The sequence below is a fragment of the Lepisosteus platostomus genome, chromosome 3 (assembly GCF_059453375.1).
Source record: "Lepisosteus platostomus isolate fLepPlt1 chromosome 3, fLepPlt1.hap1, whole genome shotgun sequence".
Lineage (NCBI taxonomy): Eukaryota > Metazoa > Chordata > Actinopteri > Semionotiformes > Lepisosteidae > Lepisosteus > Lepisosteus platostomus.
This window is the reverse complement of record NC_142613.1, coordinates 41,817,131-41,835,565: the sequence shown is the minus strand read 5'-3', so window position 1 is coordinate 41,835,565 and position 18,435 is coordinate 41,817,131. Positions and strand designations below refer to the sequence as shown.

At 38.4% G+C, this 18,435-nt stretch overlaps 1 protein-coding gene across 2 annotated transcripts in view; it reads left to right on the top strand.

Annotated features, from left to right (window-relative positions):
• Positions 1–18,435, top strand: part of nbas (NBAS subunit of NRZ tethering complex) — a 277,731-nt gene that overhangs the window by 83,391 nt on the left and 175,905 nt on the right. For both annotated transcript variants that reach the window (XM_088625619.1, XM_088625618.1), the window contains exons 28-30: positions 100–222; positions 487–589; positions 9,380–9,609. In XM_088625619.1, coding sequence (XP_088481745.1) covers positions 100–222; positions 487–589; positions 9,380–9,609 — 456 coding nt within the window. The remainder of the gene's footprint in view (positions 1–99; positions 223–486; positions 590–9,379; positions 9,610–18,435) is intronic.

Genomic DNA, 18,435 nt, shown 5'->3' with positions numbered 1-18,435 from the left:
TTCCTCATGTGTTGCTTATTATTATTGTTACAGTATTTGTTTATTATTGGGATCTGCATTTCCTTGAAAACCCTTTCCTTGTGTTTTTTACTGGTTCAGTGTTGCTGAGATTTTGGAGAAGCACAGACTTCAAAAACCCATTTCATTTGTGAAGTCCAGCCAATCCAGCCGTGAGGAAGCTTATCAGCTGATGGTTAAGCTCACCCGATACACTGGACGCAAGTATGTTAAAGCACAGATAGAAGCAGAGTATTTGCCCTCCATATGCAGAGTATGCATGTTTGCTTATATTCATCAACATTGTTTTAATGCATAACTTATAAGTATTTCTTTGGGCTATAAATGAATTACACTAGATTTGTAGAGATGAGCAGGGAAATGATTTTGCTGCTCAAATTTTTTCTGGCAAGTGGTCAGCTTTGCAGTATAGAGTTGTTGGTCGAAAGAGAGGTATAGTGAATGACTATATTATTGATTTGCTCCTAGGAATCCACCTGTAAGTGAGGGTCACTGGAGAGGATTGCTCCAGGATTTATTGGATATGCAGCAGAATGTGTATAACTGCCTGGAACCAGACACATGTTATCAGGTGTGTTAATGTCTTTACAAATCTTCATCTTTTATTTTTATCATATTTTTATAGACTCTTGCTACTCCCATTCCATCTTGTATTCTTTTTATTCTTCTTATTTTTTATATTTTAATTGGTTGTAAGGTGACAATTTAACACTAAAGTAACAAGTCACCTACATATTAGCATCAGTGCTATCTGAGTCTACATGCTGGTGAAATGAGTAGTATCTAGAGTGTCAAATAAAGGGTTAAGCCACTAGAAAGTGCTGGTAACATACTCCATATATACACAGGAATACGTTAAGACTACATACGCATAAGAGAACGACCTGAACCATTGTGAAGCCAGTGTCCTATATAATGGTTCAGTGAGTACACAATTTAGGTCTACATAGGGGAGTCAGACCCTCGTTACCAGGTTCGGCAAAGAGAAATGGAGTCTCAGGGGGAGGCTCCTGAATTCAGCACACAGATATCTTGATCTCACTGTGACGAGGGCAGTGTGAAAACCTGGTGGTGAGACGCCAGATGAGCAAGTTCCTCACTGGCAGGTTTGTCATTGAGGGATGAGCAGGTAAGAGCCTCTCTTTCAGGGGGGACAGTAAGAAGTCTTTCGGTGAGAGGCTGGGAGAAACATCTAAACCACAGAAGGGACAGGTTGTAGTGCAGTCCTGGAAGGGGATTGAGCACTGTGGCACATCCTGGTCTAGGGAAAGCAGGGCAACAGGATTTTCTCTGTATCCACTCTGGTTGGGTGAGGCATGTCTGGAGCTTCAGGAGAAGCTCAGGAAACTCAGTCTCGTGTTGAGACACAAGGTCACTAATGGTTCCAGGGATAGGAGCGAAATGTCTAGGGGTAGGTGGCTCCTAGATACATATGGTTAAGGTTACTGAGAGCAGGGAAGGCTCTCACAAGGAAAGGAAGATAGGTAAAGAGCGAGACCGGCTAAACGGAATCTACTGAGGGTGCTACTCTTCAGCTTTCCTGCTCTCCACAACCTGAGTGGTCTACTCCTAAATCGCTCACTTCTAGCCTGGGAGTTTCATCCCATTCATCTTCAATTACAACGATATCTTATCATGAGACTCAGCTTCCCTGAAGCTCCCAGCACATCTCACTCAATGGTAGAGGACCCTTTACTATGAGCTGGCTTTCACTCAGACAGCCCTACTCTCTCTCTAGAGCTGGGTGTCTGTTATATTGCTTGAATGCCTCTAGGATTGTACTGGAACCTGACCCTTCCGTGGTTACTGATGTACCTGATGTAACCAGCCATCTCACTGCAAGAGCCAGCATCTCAGAGTCCCCCTGGCAGTGCTGGGTATGACTGTCAGGTATGGCAGTGAGGGCCAAGCTGGTTAGAAAGGCTCTATCCCATTAGCCCCGTACTGACGTACCTGCCAGTGAGAAAATCGCTCAGCCTGCGTCTCACCGCGAGACCCGGCTTCTCAGTGTTCCTGTCACAGTAAGGTCTATCAATTCAGGAGGAAACTTGAGGAGCCTCCCCATGAGACTGTCACTTGCTGATACCGACTGACTCCCTTGCATTGCACTAGACTGTTTACTCACTGAACCTTTCTATAGGACATTGGCTTCACACCGGTTCAGGACAGTTCTCTAATTCTGTCATGCATATGAGGTCTTAACACATTCCAGCATATCTCTGGAGTGTCTCACCACCACCTTCTGCTTGTGGAAACTCCACAAAGAAAGATGAATAGCAAAAAAAGTAAAATATATATAAAAGTGTATATATATAAAACCATTGTTACCTTTTCAGGAAATTATAGGTAGCTTATTTGATAAATAATTCATTACCAAAACCATAACATGAAAACTTTAAAAATACTAATATTCTGAGTACTGTATAATGTCCGATTTATGATTACATTTAGTTGCATTGATATAAATATATTATATGATACAATTGTACACCTAAAATACACTAGTGTTCTAATTGAAGACTCTTGCCAGACACTTTGCATCTTGTATTGATGTAGACTTTCAATGCTTAATTTTTTATTTTTATCCTTGTGGGACTCATCCTTGAACCCAGCTTTTATCTAATGGTAAATCTTTCAAATTATCTGTACTGTTTTTGTAATACTTATATTTCTTCTGGTCATTTTGGCTTAATACTCTAAAACCAATACAGGCTCCCTATTGCTTTTGATAATCCTTGTTAATTTTATAAAACAACTGCCTTCTGGAGTTATATATTATTTCTAAACATACAAATCCATTTCTCTCAATCACATACTAGATGTTGGTGCCAGACTTTTACTCAGTTGCAGTAGCCAGAAAGTTGAGATGAAATACAAATATTCTTATAGTTTGTCTGGTTGTATGTGCTTTATGCTTTTTTATTCTTTTAGTGAAAATCAACCTTAAGGGCTTCGAATCAATTGTGTGAGTCAACACTGAATATCAAAGATAGTGATCTAATGAAGTAAGGAAGTGTGGAGAGTGTATTTGCATTTTTACAATTTATTGAAAATGTGAAATCTCCAATGCAACATTTTCTATTAAAGTGACATAGGAAGCCATATGCAAAGTGTTATGGTATGCATCTATCGGTATTAGTATCTATTCCTCCAGATTACCAGAAGTTATCTCAGTAAAGAAAATACTATTAAGCACAAAAAAAAGCCAGTTTGCTACCTTTTTTATCCTGGAAAATAGAGACTAAATTTCATGTTGTAAATATCCTTCAAAACGAAAAAAAAAACACTTCTTTGTTTGAGTAGAAAATTACATACTCATAATTTCTAATGTGTTTTGGATGTAGTATTTTTGAATCTTCATGAAAGTTATAACTATCCCTTTTCAAAATGACAAAAAACCAACATGGAGATCGTGACCTCAAGCATAAACTGACAAAGAATTATGTTCTCTAACAGTAGTAGATTATACTTTTTTCTGTTTTTATGCAGTGGATATCCTCATCTTCCTATGATTTCAGAAATTTAATTTATTTTTATATTCATAGAATAATTATGGAACTGAAAATGAAGACCATCTCAGCTGCTCATTTAAATTATAATTTTTCAAATTATAGCCATAGGATATTTAATAGGAAACATAAGCGTACAAATTCAAACCTGATCACTCACTGTAGATTGGAAGAAAGCGAAGGCAAATGATTGCCTTTTGATTTCACCATTGAACTAAATCACCCATTAACCTATGCAAACCTTTAAATGTTATTTTGTATTGAACTATTTTGAAATGGCCTACAGCTTAGATCTTTCCATTCTGTTAATTCCTTAGTTAATTCCTTAGTTACTCCATTCTTTATTCAGTGTAAATCCCAAATGAACTATGGGCATTGTTTGCTGACATTTTTATCTTGAGGAAAGATAGTTGTCAAGTGAATTCTAGAATACCTAATAATGTCAGTCACATTTTAAGATGATGTTAAGATTTGATCAGGTTGCAAAGAAACAACCAATCATAAATTATAAAATGCAAGGCTTTTAAATGCCTCTCTACAGAAGGAAAAAATAGCTTCTGGCTAGCAAGGAATAAAAAAATGCATATAGTAAACCTTTTTCTATTGCTCAGGGATGGTTCATAAATCATTTTTTAGATTTTGAAAGTTTCTTAAACATAAAAACTTTCATATATTGAGTTGACATTAATATATGACTACAGTATTTTTTATTCCTGAGTACTGCCATCTAATGGAACCCTTGTGAGATTCCAAGTAATATCCAAAGAAAAATGCCTCACTAATTTTACTTTGACTTATGTGTTTGTGCTTCTGTCTGTATAGTAGCATTATGCAGGATACTGCATTTTGTATATTATATAAGGAAAAGATCAAAAGTTTTGTAAAGCTAAGCCATTTATATTATTTAATCTTTTTTTTTCATATTGGGCCCTCCGGGTTCATCATTATGGGACACCACATTGGTGTTAAAGAAGATACTGTTGAAATGCAATGGTGTTTGAATAGCAGCTACTGATCAGCAGTTTTGGAAGTGGCAATAGATCATCTTTATCTTTTATGTCTAGCTATTTCTTTTTTGAGTGATTGCAATTTCTTTAGCTGAAAACAACATGTCCTGCATTTTTAGTCCATATAATCTCATTTTGAATGGCAAACATGCAAGACCACAAGGGTACAGATCAGTGAGATGTTAGAACATTTACCATAGTGATTATGGAATCAACAACATAATTTCCAAAGGTTATGACCTTCATGTACATAAGTTCTAAAATATAAATTACAGACAGCAGTTATGAAGTACATATTTCTTTGTGCCTGAGTGTTGAGCATTATAAAGTGTGGAAAAAGGATTGTGTCAAAAAAGTATTTAAAACTCACATGAACAGTGAAAGATGAAGCAAACAGTCTCAGAGATGACAATAGGAACACTTAAGATGGGAGGGGAATATTTAATGTATTAAATGAGTAATTCACTTGAGTGTTTACAAAGGAAGAAACCAAAAACACACAGTTGCAAGAAAAAGGTTGTGAACCCTTTGGAATTAACTGGATTTCTGCATTAATTACTCATAAAAATGTGGTCTGATCTTCAACTAAATCACAATAATAAACAAACAATCTGCTTAAACTAATAACAAACAAACAATTGTACTTCTTCTTCAATTGTTCAGTACTGAACACATCATTTAAACATTCACAGTCTAGGTTGGAAAAAGTATGTGAACCTCTAGGCTAATGACTTCTCCAAAAGCTAATTGGAGTCAGCTGTTCCAATCAATGAGATGTGATTGGAGGTGTGGGTTGGAGTTGCCCTGTCCTATAAAAATGGCACACAAAGGTTGGTTACTAACAGAGTCTGCTCTTCTCAAGAAAGAGCTGTTCATGTGAACCATGCCCTGATCAAAATAAATATCAGAGGATCTTAGAAGAATTGTAGAGATGCATAAATCTGGAAAAAGCTACAAAAGTGTTTCTAAAGGCCTGGGTGTTTGTCAATCTACATGTAGCGGCAATGCGTATTAATAAGGTATTAAGTTTGCTGTCCCCCAGGCCAGTCTCTCTCCCTCATCTCTGTGGTGCTGGACAAAGAGAGGCTATTCCATGTGGTTCAGATTTAAGGTGTTTTTCTGTCTGATAGAGTTTTTTTTATAAGGAACAGCTCCCAGCGCTGAGATTCTCCAGCCACCTTAATGAATGGTCATCTCTGGTGCCTTTCTGTCTGGGAGATTCCAAGGGAGAGACTCATCCCAAGTTGTTTACAACCCTAAGGTCAGAGAGCAATGTTGCTCATCCTGCACCTTGATCAGCTAAGCAGGAACTGGTAGAGTGGGGTAACCCCACATGGGTCTCTAATGCCCGAGTAACTTTCAACCAATGAACGACCATAGTTCCTCAGATTTAGCTCAGATAATCACGTGATGGCCACTGTGTCTGAGTTACAGGACTTTACCTTGTTCTAAGAGTCGAGAAGGAGGTTTCCCCGCGCGTAACCAAAGGATCTGCCCAAGGTTAGCTCAGCAGCAAGCCTCGTGAACCGCTGGTAACCCACCAGAGTGCTCGCCTGATCGAGTGAACTACGGTTGGAACTGTCGATAGCTGAATCTTAGTATTCAGGACTAGCACTACATCGGGAACGAACCGGACTTCTTCCTGTCTAAAGAGTGTGACTTGCTGGGACCCGCAGTCACTTTTCATGTGCATAAACCATGCTAGTTCAGCCAGGACTAACTAGCCAGGTCCTCAGAGAGGCACTGCCACCGTGCCACAACAGGAATCTCTCCCTCTTACTCTCACACCTCCAGCCGCACCAGGACTGACTGGCACTGAGCCAGAGGATGCCATTTAAACACAGCATCAGTCTGTTGCTGTTCCTTTGTGTCCGCAGGAGATCTGAATCCACATGAATTGGATGAGTATTCAACATTCTACATTGCAGCTCGAGAATTCAATTGGTACCTCAATCCCAGTTGTTGTCAATTTATTTCATATGAGTTATTTACTTGCTTTTGAGTATCTAGTGTAGAAGTTATAATCGAAAAGCTCATTAACGAAACAGTATAGATGAATGGTATACTGAATGTATGTATCTCTTCATATTTGTATTTCTTCGTGATTGAGTATATACCTTTTGTATTCTGCTAACCGTCACTTTACGATCTGTTGTGTTTAAATGCACATAAATGTATTCTCGTGTATTAGTATCCGTGTGTGCGTTGCTGAGTTGTTCCACAAGGTTGATTTTCTAATAGCCATCGAAGAATCATTTTGTGATTTACTGCTACAATTAATAATTGTCCCAGTAAATGCACAAAACCCCTACACATAGTAAGACAAATTGTCTACAAATGGGGGAAATTCAGTACTGTTGTTACTCTCCCTAGGAGTGGGTGTCCTGCAAAGATCATGGCAAGAGTGCAGCGTGCAATGCTGAAGTAGGTGAAAAAGAACCTGCAGAAACTTCTTGAACTTGCCAAAGTCTCTGTTCATGTGTCCATTATAAGAATAACACTGAACAAGGATGGTGTTAATGGAAGGACGCAACGGTGGAAACCACTGCTCTCCAACAAAAACCTTACTGCACCTCTCAAGATTGCAAAAGACCACCTGGATCTTCCACAATGCTTCTGGGACAGTCTTCTGTGGACGGATGAGACAAAAGTTTAACTTTTTGGCAGAAATGCGCATTTCCATGTTTGGAGGAAAAAAAGCACTGCACACCAACACCAAAACCTCATTCCAACCGTGAAGCAAGGTGGAGGGAGCATCATGCTTTTGGGCTGCTTTGCTGCCTCAGGACCTGGACAGCTTGCTATCATAGAGTGAAAAATGAATTCAAACTGTGTCAAGGTATTTTACAGGAGAATGTCAGGGTTGCGGTCCGTCACCTGAACCTTAATAGAAGTTGGGTGATGCAACAAGGGAATGACCCAAAACACAGGAGTAAATCAACAACAGAATGGCTTAAACAGAACAGAATTTGTTTTCTGGAATGGCCAAGTCAGAGTCAGAGTCCAGACTTCAACCCAATTGAGATGCTGTGGCACGACCTGAAGAGAGATGTTCACGTGAGGAATCTCAGAAATATCAATGAACTGAAACAGTTTTGTAAGGAGGAATAATTCCGAATTAAATGATCTCTAAAATTCCTCCTAACCATTCTGCAAGTCTCATCAGCAGCTACAGGAAACGTTTGGTGGAGGTTATTGCCGCTAAAGGAGGTTCTACCAGTTAATATATACAAGGGTTCACATACTTTTTCCAGCCTGGACTGTGAATGTTTAAGTGATCTGCTCAATATTGACAAGAAGACGTACAATTGTTTGTGTGTTATTATTTTATGCAGATTGTGTTTGTCTATTATTGTGGCTTAGTTGAAGATCAGACCACCTTTATATGAGAAATTAATGCAGAAATCCTGGTAATTCCAAAGGGTTCACAAACTTTTTCTTGCAACTGTAAGTAAGGCTGAGAAAAGAAATCTATATATTAATACTAGCATAAAAGAGACATATGTGTTACATTTACTAGAAGCACTTAATAAGTCTCCAACTTCTGAGTACAGTATATACCACCTGTTGTGCTAATGCAAATGGGTAATATTATTTGTTGGCTGTTAAATTCTTTAAACAGTCACTTAAGACAAATACCCATTGAGTAGAAAATGTGATAATGAAACACCCATCCACAGAAAGGATGATAAATGTGAACCAAGTAATTACAGGACGGTAAGTCATACTGCTATTTCATATAACATTGTGGAGATGATAATTAAAGCTAAACTACAGAACCTTCTGTGCAGGATTTTGGGGTATTTAGCATGGATTTAGAAAAGTTAGTTTTTTTTAACCAACAAGCAACATTCATAATAGACATGTCCTTTGGCATATTTCGGCATGATGATGTTCAATATAAAAAGTAAAATACATTTAACATTTTAGCTCGGGCACCATTTTGTACTCTTTCCCGAACAAGTAAAGTTTGTTGGGTTGTTGAGCCTGGAAGAAGCTGTCTTGCCATTTTTTAAATGTGATGGCTGGCTTCTTTAAAGAAACATTAAGATGAGATCCTCAAATCAATTAGCCACTTCCAGTCAAACTAGCTGTATGGCCTCCACTCATTTATGGTATAATCTTTCTTAATTTTCTATGAAAACATTACCCAATTTATGAATCTTTATTATTTTTAAATATTGGTTAAAATTATTATATATTAATAAATATATGTTAAATATTTTAAAAGCCAAATGTTTTGAATGCACTAACAAACGCTTCACATTTATCTAGCATTAAGCAAATTGTATTCCATGCGAAAAGACAAATTCCTAATACAAGAAATTGTATATGGCCAATAAAGTGATCTTATCTTATGTGATACTCCCATAAAAAAAACAGACTCTAAGGACCAAAGCATAGGTCTGTCAGCACCAGAAGTAATCCACAGTTACGACATTTCTGACTGAAACAAAGGTGCAAATGTAAGAAAAACAATACATTTAGCACAATCAAATAGCAGCACCCATCACAACCTTTTGTCTTCTCAGCTTAGATTTCTAAACTGTTTTTTGACCCCCCTTTGTGTCACTTAAGACCAAAGATCTGCCATGGAGATGTAGAAACAAATCCTTTCTGGTTATGAATACCTTTCTCTTCATGGAGGTAAATTTGTAGTAGTGAAGTATGACTTTCACATTGTGTCGATTTGTTCAGGTTGTCTTTTCTTTCTTTTATGTGTTTTTCTTGGGTGGTTTACAATTTATCGCACTAAATTATAAAAAAAAAAGTTTCTGTGATGATATAGCTTACAGCAATGCTCAGTTTCCCTTGGAGTAGTTCTGATACTCTTTTCAACTTCAGATATTTACAGAAAGCCTGCTGTGCTCCAGCCGCCTGGAAAATATTCGCCTGGCTGGGCAGATGATGCACTGCAGTGCTCTATCGCAGGACACTCCCGTTAATGTGGCCTTCCGAGGAAAAGCACAGTCCAAGGTCAGCTACAAGAAGAGCATTGAATTGGTTCTGGCAGCAGCAAGGGAATACTTCAACTCCTCCACAGCCCTGACTGACATCTGCATGCACTTGGCCAGGTAATTATTTTATGTAAAAAATAACAAACTCAATTTTAGGTCTACCCTCCGGGAGTTTTTAAAAGTTCTTCTTTGCAAGTTTTTTTTTTTTTTAAGCAAAGAAAGAATTGTTCATTTCTTTTTTTAATCAGAAGAAGATTGCTTGAAGGAATCAAGTTAGATTTTATTATTTTTTGTGGGTTTCAGTTCAGCGATTATAGCTTTTGTAATAACAAATTAGACGATCGATTAACGTAGTTGGCAGTCTCAGCAGGCTTGTCTGAAATTTATTGTAATTGCTAGCTAAGGAAAATTTAACACTGTTGGTTGTCTGTATTTCAAGAAAAGAAAATAAAGACCTTTTATTATTGGCCAGCAAGGTCAAGGTTGGTGAAGACCAATAATTGGGTTAGTTTTTGTAAATTACAGTGAAGGAGTGTCTCATTACTTTTAAGTTTTCATGAATAATTTCAGTTTTACAAATTGCATTACATATGTAATTAGGTTTTGTTTCCTATAATATTTTTATTAGGCACTTCATGGCCTAGTAGGCTGCAACTAGTGCTGAATATTTGGATGTACCTGTCCAGGTACATCATCTGTTTATTACACACTTACTGCTGAAAGCATGTAAGCAACCAAAAGCATCTCCAATAATATTGCATACCAATTAATGCAATATAAGTGTTTCACTCCTGAAAATGCAGAACAGCCAAGTTCTATTCCCATGCCTCCCCCGTAAATAAAGTAAATTACTTTGTAGTTTCTCTTTTATGAAGTGGAGCATCAAGCTGTAATTTCAGGTGTTCATGCATAACAAAATCTAAATCACAAAAAATAAAAAATAGACATTGCTATTATCTTAAATGCAGTAGCAAGTTGCTATTATTTATTTGCCGCGTTTATTGTTAGAAACTTTTTCGTCTCATTTAATGTGGATTCTGTATCTAACACCTCTACTTATTATAACATATTACAAACATGTTTGTAATCAATAGCATTTGCTGTGATTGACTGCCTCTCAGTATAGTGGGGCTTGTAGCTTACGTTATTAGTAAGACACTATAAAAAGGAGAAAACCCATATGTAGTTAATTCACATTTAATTAAATATAATGGTTTTACTCTGCTTTATTACATTTAAAACCTTATCATCTGCAAATATGGAAAAAAAGCAATAATCAGGCTGTTATCCATGTTCAGCTGTTTACAGACTTTTTGCTTGGTTTTATGCATGAGCCATATGGTAAGAAAGAAAAATTTAAATTTTGTGAAATTGGTATTATTTTGTAGTGTCCTTTGAAGCCTGACACTCAGCAAAGAAGGTCTGTATTTTAGGAATATTCAGCACAAAAAAAAATCCTACATTTCCAAAACAAGGAAACCATTGTAATTTCTATGAAACTATATTGAAATAGAAATTTTAAGGATAGGTTTAGTGTTTGTATTATTAATATTTTTTATTACCTTTTAATTGCTATAAAGGAGATGTCCATATCTGTTAATGGTGCTTGACATTGAGCTGCTTAAGGTCACAGCCAGGATATGAAATTATATTCTTGAGATGGCAACGGATGCTGATCTCTGGTGTTAATCAATGGTCAGAGCTGTAGTTTTAATTTTGTATGTACATAATTGTATGTCCATAATTGAAATGTAGATTTTCTGTATAAAATTCATAATAGGGTGGTTCTAGTGGACTGTGCTTTTAAATGGAAGACTGTTAATGATCTTGATCTATAGAAGATTTTGTACCCTTATTTTGGCCTCCATTAATTCTGCATTTTAACATTAGTTCCCCTACTTTGAGCTGAGGGGAATACATTCTTTGTTCATCAGAGATTTTAATAATATACACAGCATAGCTCGGTGCTGATGGTTTACACACATGGATTAGTGGCTTAACATCTGGGCTTGATGAAATGCACATCATACGACCCAGCAGAATAAATACATGTTAAAAACAAACAATAGACAATACAGTAAATACGTGTTAAAAAGAAACAGCTTACATGTAAGAATACATAAACACATATCTCACTCTGCCAATATTACACTTTCATCTAACCTGATAGCCTCATACACAAAACAGTCACTTTGCATTAACTATACTAGACTGCACAGAAAACAAAAGCTTTCTTGTATACATTTTTCTTGGCCACAGGCATTTTAAAACACCTCCCTAAAGGCAATATAATACAGCTCTTTAAAATGTTAATATAGTTGACCAGTTATTTTAATAGAAATATTAACAATTCTGGCCACTTTCCCCCTACTCTTAATATTCAAGCTGCTATTCTGAACCGTGATACCACAAATAAGGATGCTTTCTTCCAACATTCTATATACCTCAGTATCTTACAAAGGCCATAACATTTGTATATTTTAATAGATTAACAAAAGTTCCCTCCATTTTAATTTCTTTCATGTTGATGAAAAATGATAAAGGTGACAATGCTTTATGAATGTTTTCTAAAACAGGTTTGTACCTTGCCTAATCCTTCCCAGACCTCTCTGACAGTCATCACCTGAGATAAGACATTGTGTATTTCCCTGTAAATTGTGAGCCGGCTATGTGGTGTTTATAGGTATTTAAGCATTTCTAAATTAAGTGAATGCAGGTTGTTTGACCATTATCTTTCATCAGTCACATTCTGGATATGTGCAAGCAGCGAGATGTTGGTTAGCAGTGTGTAAAGTCACATGTGTCTGAAAAATAATTCCCTGAAACGTTTTTGGTCAAAGGTGTCAGATATGTATAATGTGAGGTAAATATTTAGGTGACTGGGAAGTGTCTCTTATATTTTAGATAACGTTTGTGACACTAGGCAGAGAGAAACGTTATCTTCTAGCTTCAAAGCAGAGAGGATGTTGGTCGAGATGTGGAGGTCCCTTGATCAGAAACCATTGTACGGTTTACCTTGGTATGCCAAGGTAAGTTGTGGGTTAATGATTGTCAATGTGCAGTACAGACACACAATATAATATCACATTAAGACTACAGTGGAGAACAAGGAAGACGGAGAGGAGAGACAAGAGTCTGGAGGAGTTGGAACTTGAAGCTTGCGCTAGGCGAGAGCCCCTACTTCATGATCATCCAAACAAAACCTGACTGATGCTAAGCATTTGAACCTTGCTAGAGAGAGCTTGCTATTCTGTGTTTTTAGGGAACTTGGGATTCCTGGGTTAAAGATACCTCAGTTTGAAATGTCTTTCCTACTTAGGGTGCATTTTTATGAATAGGGATACAGGGTCTGTTGTCATTGCGATTGTGTGGCATCCAGGGTGTAGAGAAGAGGATTTAACTGCCTCTGAAATGTGTTGTCTGTAAATGCTGTGCATAGAGTAACTTGTGTGCAGTGTAGTTTGTGTTTTGTCATTGCAACAAATATTTGTTTAATCAAGTGTCCCTGCATTATTTCTCTTTTCACTAAAGCTGTGCTGGAGAACAAAGAATTCACATGTCTCATGTGGAGATATCAAGTTGGTGATTATTAATAATTAGTTCACTTATTGACTAAACCGCTCAGTCAGTTCCTGATTTTCACCAATTTCGTAGCCCCCCATTTGTAACAGTAGTGTGGACTAGAATACTGGTCATTTCCTTTGTAACATATTCAGTTACAAACATATATTCAGTTCAGTTATTTTAACAGAAAAAATAAGTCTGTTAAATGGCGAAGATTGAAACATACCCCAATACAGCATGCTTCCAGCTTAATCCATAAATTCTGGTTTGCTGAATGTTGTTTTACAAAGAACAGACTAACACACTTTACTGCATGTATTTATGTAAATTTGTGCATTATTTCTGTAATGAATCATTTGCTTTGTTTGCCAGAGGGTCTTTAAACTGTCAGCAATACCAATCCAATTCCCAAACATGTCTGTTAATGTTAGGAAAGCTAGAAAGAGATTTCTGAAGATGGTTAATTTCTCAAGGTACTATTGTGCAAAAGTTATGTTAAATTAAATTAGTTCAGTCTTTTCCCTATGTGGGGGACATGTCATTCCCATTAGAACTAATAATCCGGATTTTAAAAAATGCTGAAATCAGTAGCTAAAACACGAAGGAACCACAATAAGCTCTTTAAGCATTGCAAAGTTTCTCCATTTTATCACTGTCAAACTGTGTGATTTTAGAAAATTAGCTATTAGGGTTTGCCGAATGGGGTTGTCTTTGATATTTTGCTACACAATGCATTATGGCTGTGAATTTATATACAGTCTAATGAATATGTACTGTACCTAAATTTCTTACATTGATATTGATATTCATTAAGCATTATAACTAGGCGTATTCATTAGGCACTATTCTACCATGTGATTCAAGCATATATTCTGTATTTTATTAAAATAATTTTATTACCGCTTCTATCTGTATTGATACAGTATACACAATGTTACTTTTAAACTTGTTAGATATTAAATATTTGTTTTACATGTGCAATATGTATTTCAATAGCACACCTAGAATGAGAGAAAATCTGTTTTTTTTCTTTTTGAATCAATACACTTTTCTGTGATTGTAATAATAATAATAATAATTGCTTACACTTATATAGCGCTTTTCTGGACACTCCACTCAAAGCGCTTTACAGGTAATGGGGACTCCCCTCCACCACCACCAATGTGCAGCATCCACCTGGATGATGCGACGGCAGCCATAGTGCGCCAGAACGCTCACCACACATCAGCTATCAGTGGGGAGGAGAGCAGAGTAATGTAGCCAATTCATAGAGGGGGATTATTAGGAGGCCATGATTAGTAAGGGCCAATTGGAAATTTGGCCAGGACACCGGGGTTACACCCCTACTCTTTTCGAGAAGCGCCCTGGGATTTTTAATGACCAGGACCTCGGTTTTACGTCTCATCCGAAGGACGGCGCCTGTTTACAGTATAGTGTCCCCGTCACTATACTGGGGCATTAGGACCCACATGGACCGCAGGGTGAGCGCCCCCCGCTGGCCCCACTAACACCTCTTCCAGCAGCAACCTTAGTTTTTCCCAGGAGGTCTCCCATCCAGGTACTGACCAGGCTCACACCTGCTTAGCTTCAGTGGGTTGCCAGTTGTGAGTTGCAGGGTGATATGGCTGCTGGCTTATTGTACATACATTAAACATGTACAGTAGAAAAATACTTGATTATTAATTTTTCACTGTCAGTCAGTTAACTTGATTTACTTGCGGTACCTGTGATTTACTAATGATAGTTCTCATGTTCTATGTTTGCAATCCTTATTACCTTCTAAATATGAAATTACAGGGTTCCAGCACATGCGGGGTAAGACCGTGAACTTGTTGGTCCACAAGTTCTAAAATTGGACTATTGATAGATAGATACTTTATTGATCCCCTGAGGGAAATTGCAGTGCAATAGCAGCTTAACACAGACAACACAGCCACAGTCTAACGAATGATACAATAATAAAAATACAATACATACAATACAATCAGTACAGTGAGAAGTGCACTAAGAAGAGTTACTCACAGTCCAGAACACACAAAGAACTGAACATACCAGAACAGAACAGTACACAAAAAAGTCGTATTGCACAATATGACTATAAATATAAATGTATTGCACAGGTCCCTGGCATATATTGCACAAAAACGGTTTTAAATGGGAAGAGAAAAAGAACAGATGTATTAGTTTACTGCTCAGTCCAGAAACAGGTCACTGTCAATGTTGCCTCTGCCCAGACGCAAGGTGGATGCGTTGTACAGTCTTATGGCAGAAGGCAAGAATAACCTCCTGTAGTGCCCCCTGTCGCACTGTGGATGAATCAGTCTATTGCTGAATGTGCTCTTCATTTCTACAAGCATGTCATAGAGGGGATGGGAGACGTTGTCCATGATGGCCTCTAGTTTGGACACCATTCTCATCTCAGCCACTACCTCCAGGGGGTCCAGGCCAGACCCAATGACAGAGCTTGCTCTCCTGATGAGCTTGTTCAGCCTTTTAGACTCCACTGCTCTAATCCCAGAGCCCCAGCATACCACCACGTAGAAAATTACGCTCACCACCACCGACTGATAGAACATATGTAGCATTTTGCTACAAACATTGAAGGACCTGAGCCTCCTCAAGAAGTAAAGTCGGCTCTGACCATTCTTGTAAATGGCGTCGATTTTCTTAGACCATCCCAGTTTATCGTTGATGCGCACTCCCAGATACTTGTACGAGTCCACCATCTCCACCCAACTCCCATGGATGTAGACAGGAGTAGGTTGGACCCTCTTCCTCCTGAAGTCTATCACCAACTCCTTAGTCTTTGCTACATTCAATTGCAGGTGGTTTTCCCCACACCACTCCACAAAGCTGCTTACCAGTCCTCTGTACTCTTCCTCCTGCCCACCCTTGATACATCCCACAATTGCAGAGTCATCTGAGAACTTCTGCAGGTGGCATGACTTTGAGTTGTATTTAAAGTCCGAGGTATAGAGGGTGAAGAGGATCAGAGAAAGAACCGTCCCCTGAGGAGCCCCTGTGTTACTTACTACCTGTTCAGACACACAGTTCTGAAGTCTCACAGACTGTGGTCTGCCTGTCAGGTAGTCAGTGATCCACGAGATCATGGAGGCATCGACTTGCATCTCCTCCAGCTTCCTCCTTAGAAGTAAGGGCTGGATGGTATTGAAGGCACAAGAGAAGTCAAAAAACGTAATCATTATGGTATTGCCAGCCTTGTCCAGGTGTGAGTAGGCCCTTTGCAGTGTGTAGATGATTGCATCCTCCACACCAACACTGGGCTGGTAGGCGAACTGTAGGGTGTCCAGTGTTGAGCTAACCAGGGGTCTCAGGTGGGATAAGACCAGCCTCTCCAGTGTCTTCATGACATGAGAAGTCAGTGCAACTGGTCTGTAGTCATTGAGGACAGAGGGGTGCCCTTTCTTTGGTACCGGGACCAGGCATGATGTCTTCTAGAGCACAGGCTCCAAGCGCAGGCTCAGGTTGAACAGTCACTGGAGCCATGATGGTCAGCCTGGCCTGGGGGATGGTGCTCATAGCACTTTCAGTGCTGCAGGTGTTAATGGCAGAGGTGTTGGAGAGTGGCAGCTGTGGGGGATGGGGGGTGAGTACCTGTCGGGGGTTGTAGCTGTTGTATCCCCCCACATGATTCTGGGGGGGATGGAGGAGGTGTTGGGCAGCCGCAGCTGTAAAGGGTTAGGGAGCGTTTGGCTGTGGGGGGATGGGTGTCGAGCCACAGAGGACGCTGAATCAAACCTGTTAAAAAACTGGTTCAACTCGTTGGCCATCTCCAGGTTCCCCTTCATTGCACCCCCAGCCTGTCTGAAGCCAGTGATCTCTCTCATGCTGCTCCATACATCCCTCACCCTATTCCTTTGCAGCTTGTCCTCTACCTCAATTGCACAGTAGTCTCTGATTTATTTGTAATTGGTTGTATGTACCCGCTACAGCTTTACAGCAAAAAACATTGAAGTGTTTTTGTTTTGTATTTCTTGCTCAATAGTTATATAAATGTACAGTAAGCACCATTTAAATACTGCATTATGTAAGATTATTTATTTTTAGATTGCAGTGTAAGAAAAGAATACATCTCTGTGACTGTAAAATGGTACGGTAATATGTTAACATATGGTATTGTGTTTTTGGTTTTCTTGAATCTCCAGTCAATTATGCACATATTCTAGGAGAAAAAGCACATTTAACTAAAACCTTAGATCCTGCTGCAAGTGCTTTTGAACGTAAGACCTAGAGTATACTATGAATTCCTCTCTACATAGGCTGAAAACCAATTTATAAAAAATCTGCTCTGCAAACATAATCAGGTGAATGTGATAATTAGACAAGTACTTGCGAACACAAATTCAAGGAAGGGGGAAAGTATTAGGATAGAGAGAGTTAAACCTGTGAGAAGAGGTGTGACATATGAAGGAAGGTACCTCAGGAATAAATTCCTAATGGTAAAACAATGCAATGTGTTAGAGGTACAGAGGATTAAATTATGGAAATGACAGAATTATCTTGCTACAAAGTAATGTTCTACACTACCAGTATCAAGCTTTAGACCCCAAGCAAATATAATTGTGAATTACCGTTCCTCTTAGAATGTCCGCAAAATGGAGACTTCCTCTTATGCTTTGGCTGTGAATAAAGGGAAAATAGACCACACACCTGATCTTTAGGGACTTCTTGGGTATGTGGTGTGCATGGACGAGACACTGTTGGTCTGGTGTTTCTCAGGCTTGAATGGAGGTCTGACAGTGACTTAAGAGGGTGGAGCTGTACATCAAACTTTGATCCAGTCTAGGCCATCTCTTGACTGAAGTGACACTCCTCGAGCTTTGTTTGGTCCCTTCACTCCTATTACTTTTCTTTACTTTCCACCTATCAGTTTCATCAAAGACATTCTATTGCCCTGTCTTCTGGAGTTCTGGCAGGCTAGTTTAGATCTAATATTTAAATATTCGTTTAAATATGCCTCTAGGGGTCTGTGATTGTCTTGACAGGATGAATTTGAATTGAATTTTTAAAACTTGAAACTTGTAATGTCTGAGTCTCTGCTTTGGTTTTGCCCTTTCATTTGACCCTGAACAAGCGTAGTATGTTACTGTGAGGTAAATAATATTGTATTTTTTAATTTAGTGGGTTTACTGTTCTTGTAACTATTTTTTTGAGTTAAGATTATCATGTAGTGATGCATTCAGTATTTTGCTTAGCTTTTTTCCCCAATAAGTAGAGATGTATTTCTCTGTATGAAATTTAATTTTGTTCTCAATGAGCAATAGGTGTCTTACCTCATTCTTCCACTAGAGGGTTCCCTTGGCATTTCAACAGATACACCTGGTTGACGTGGCTTGGATTTTGATTTTTTTTTCAATC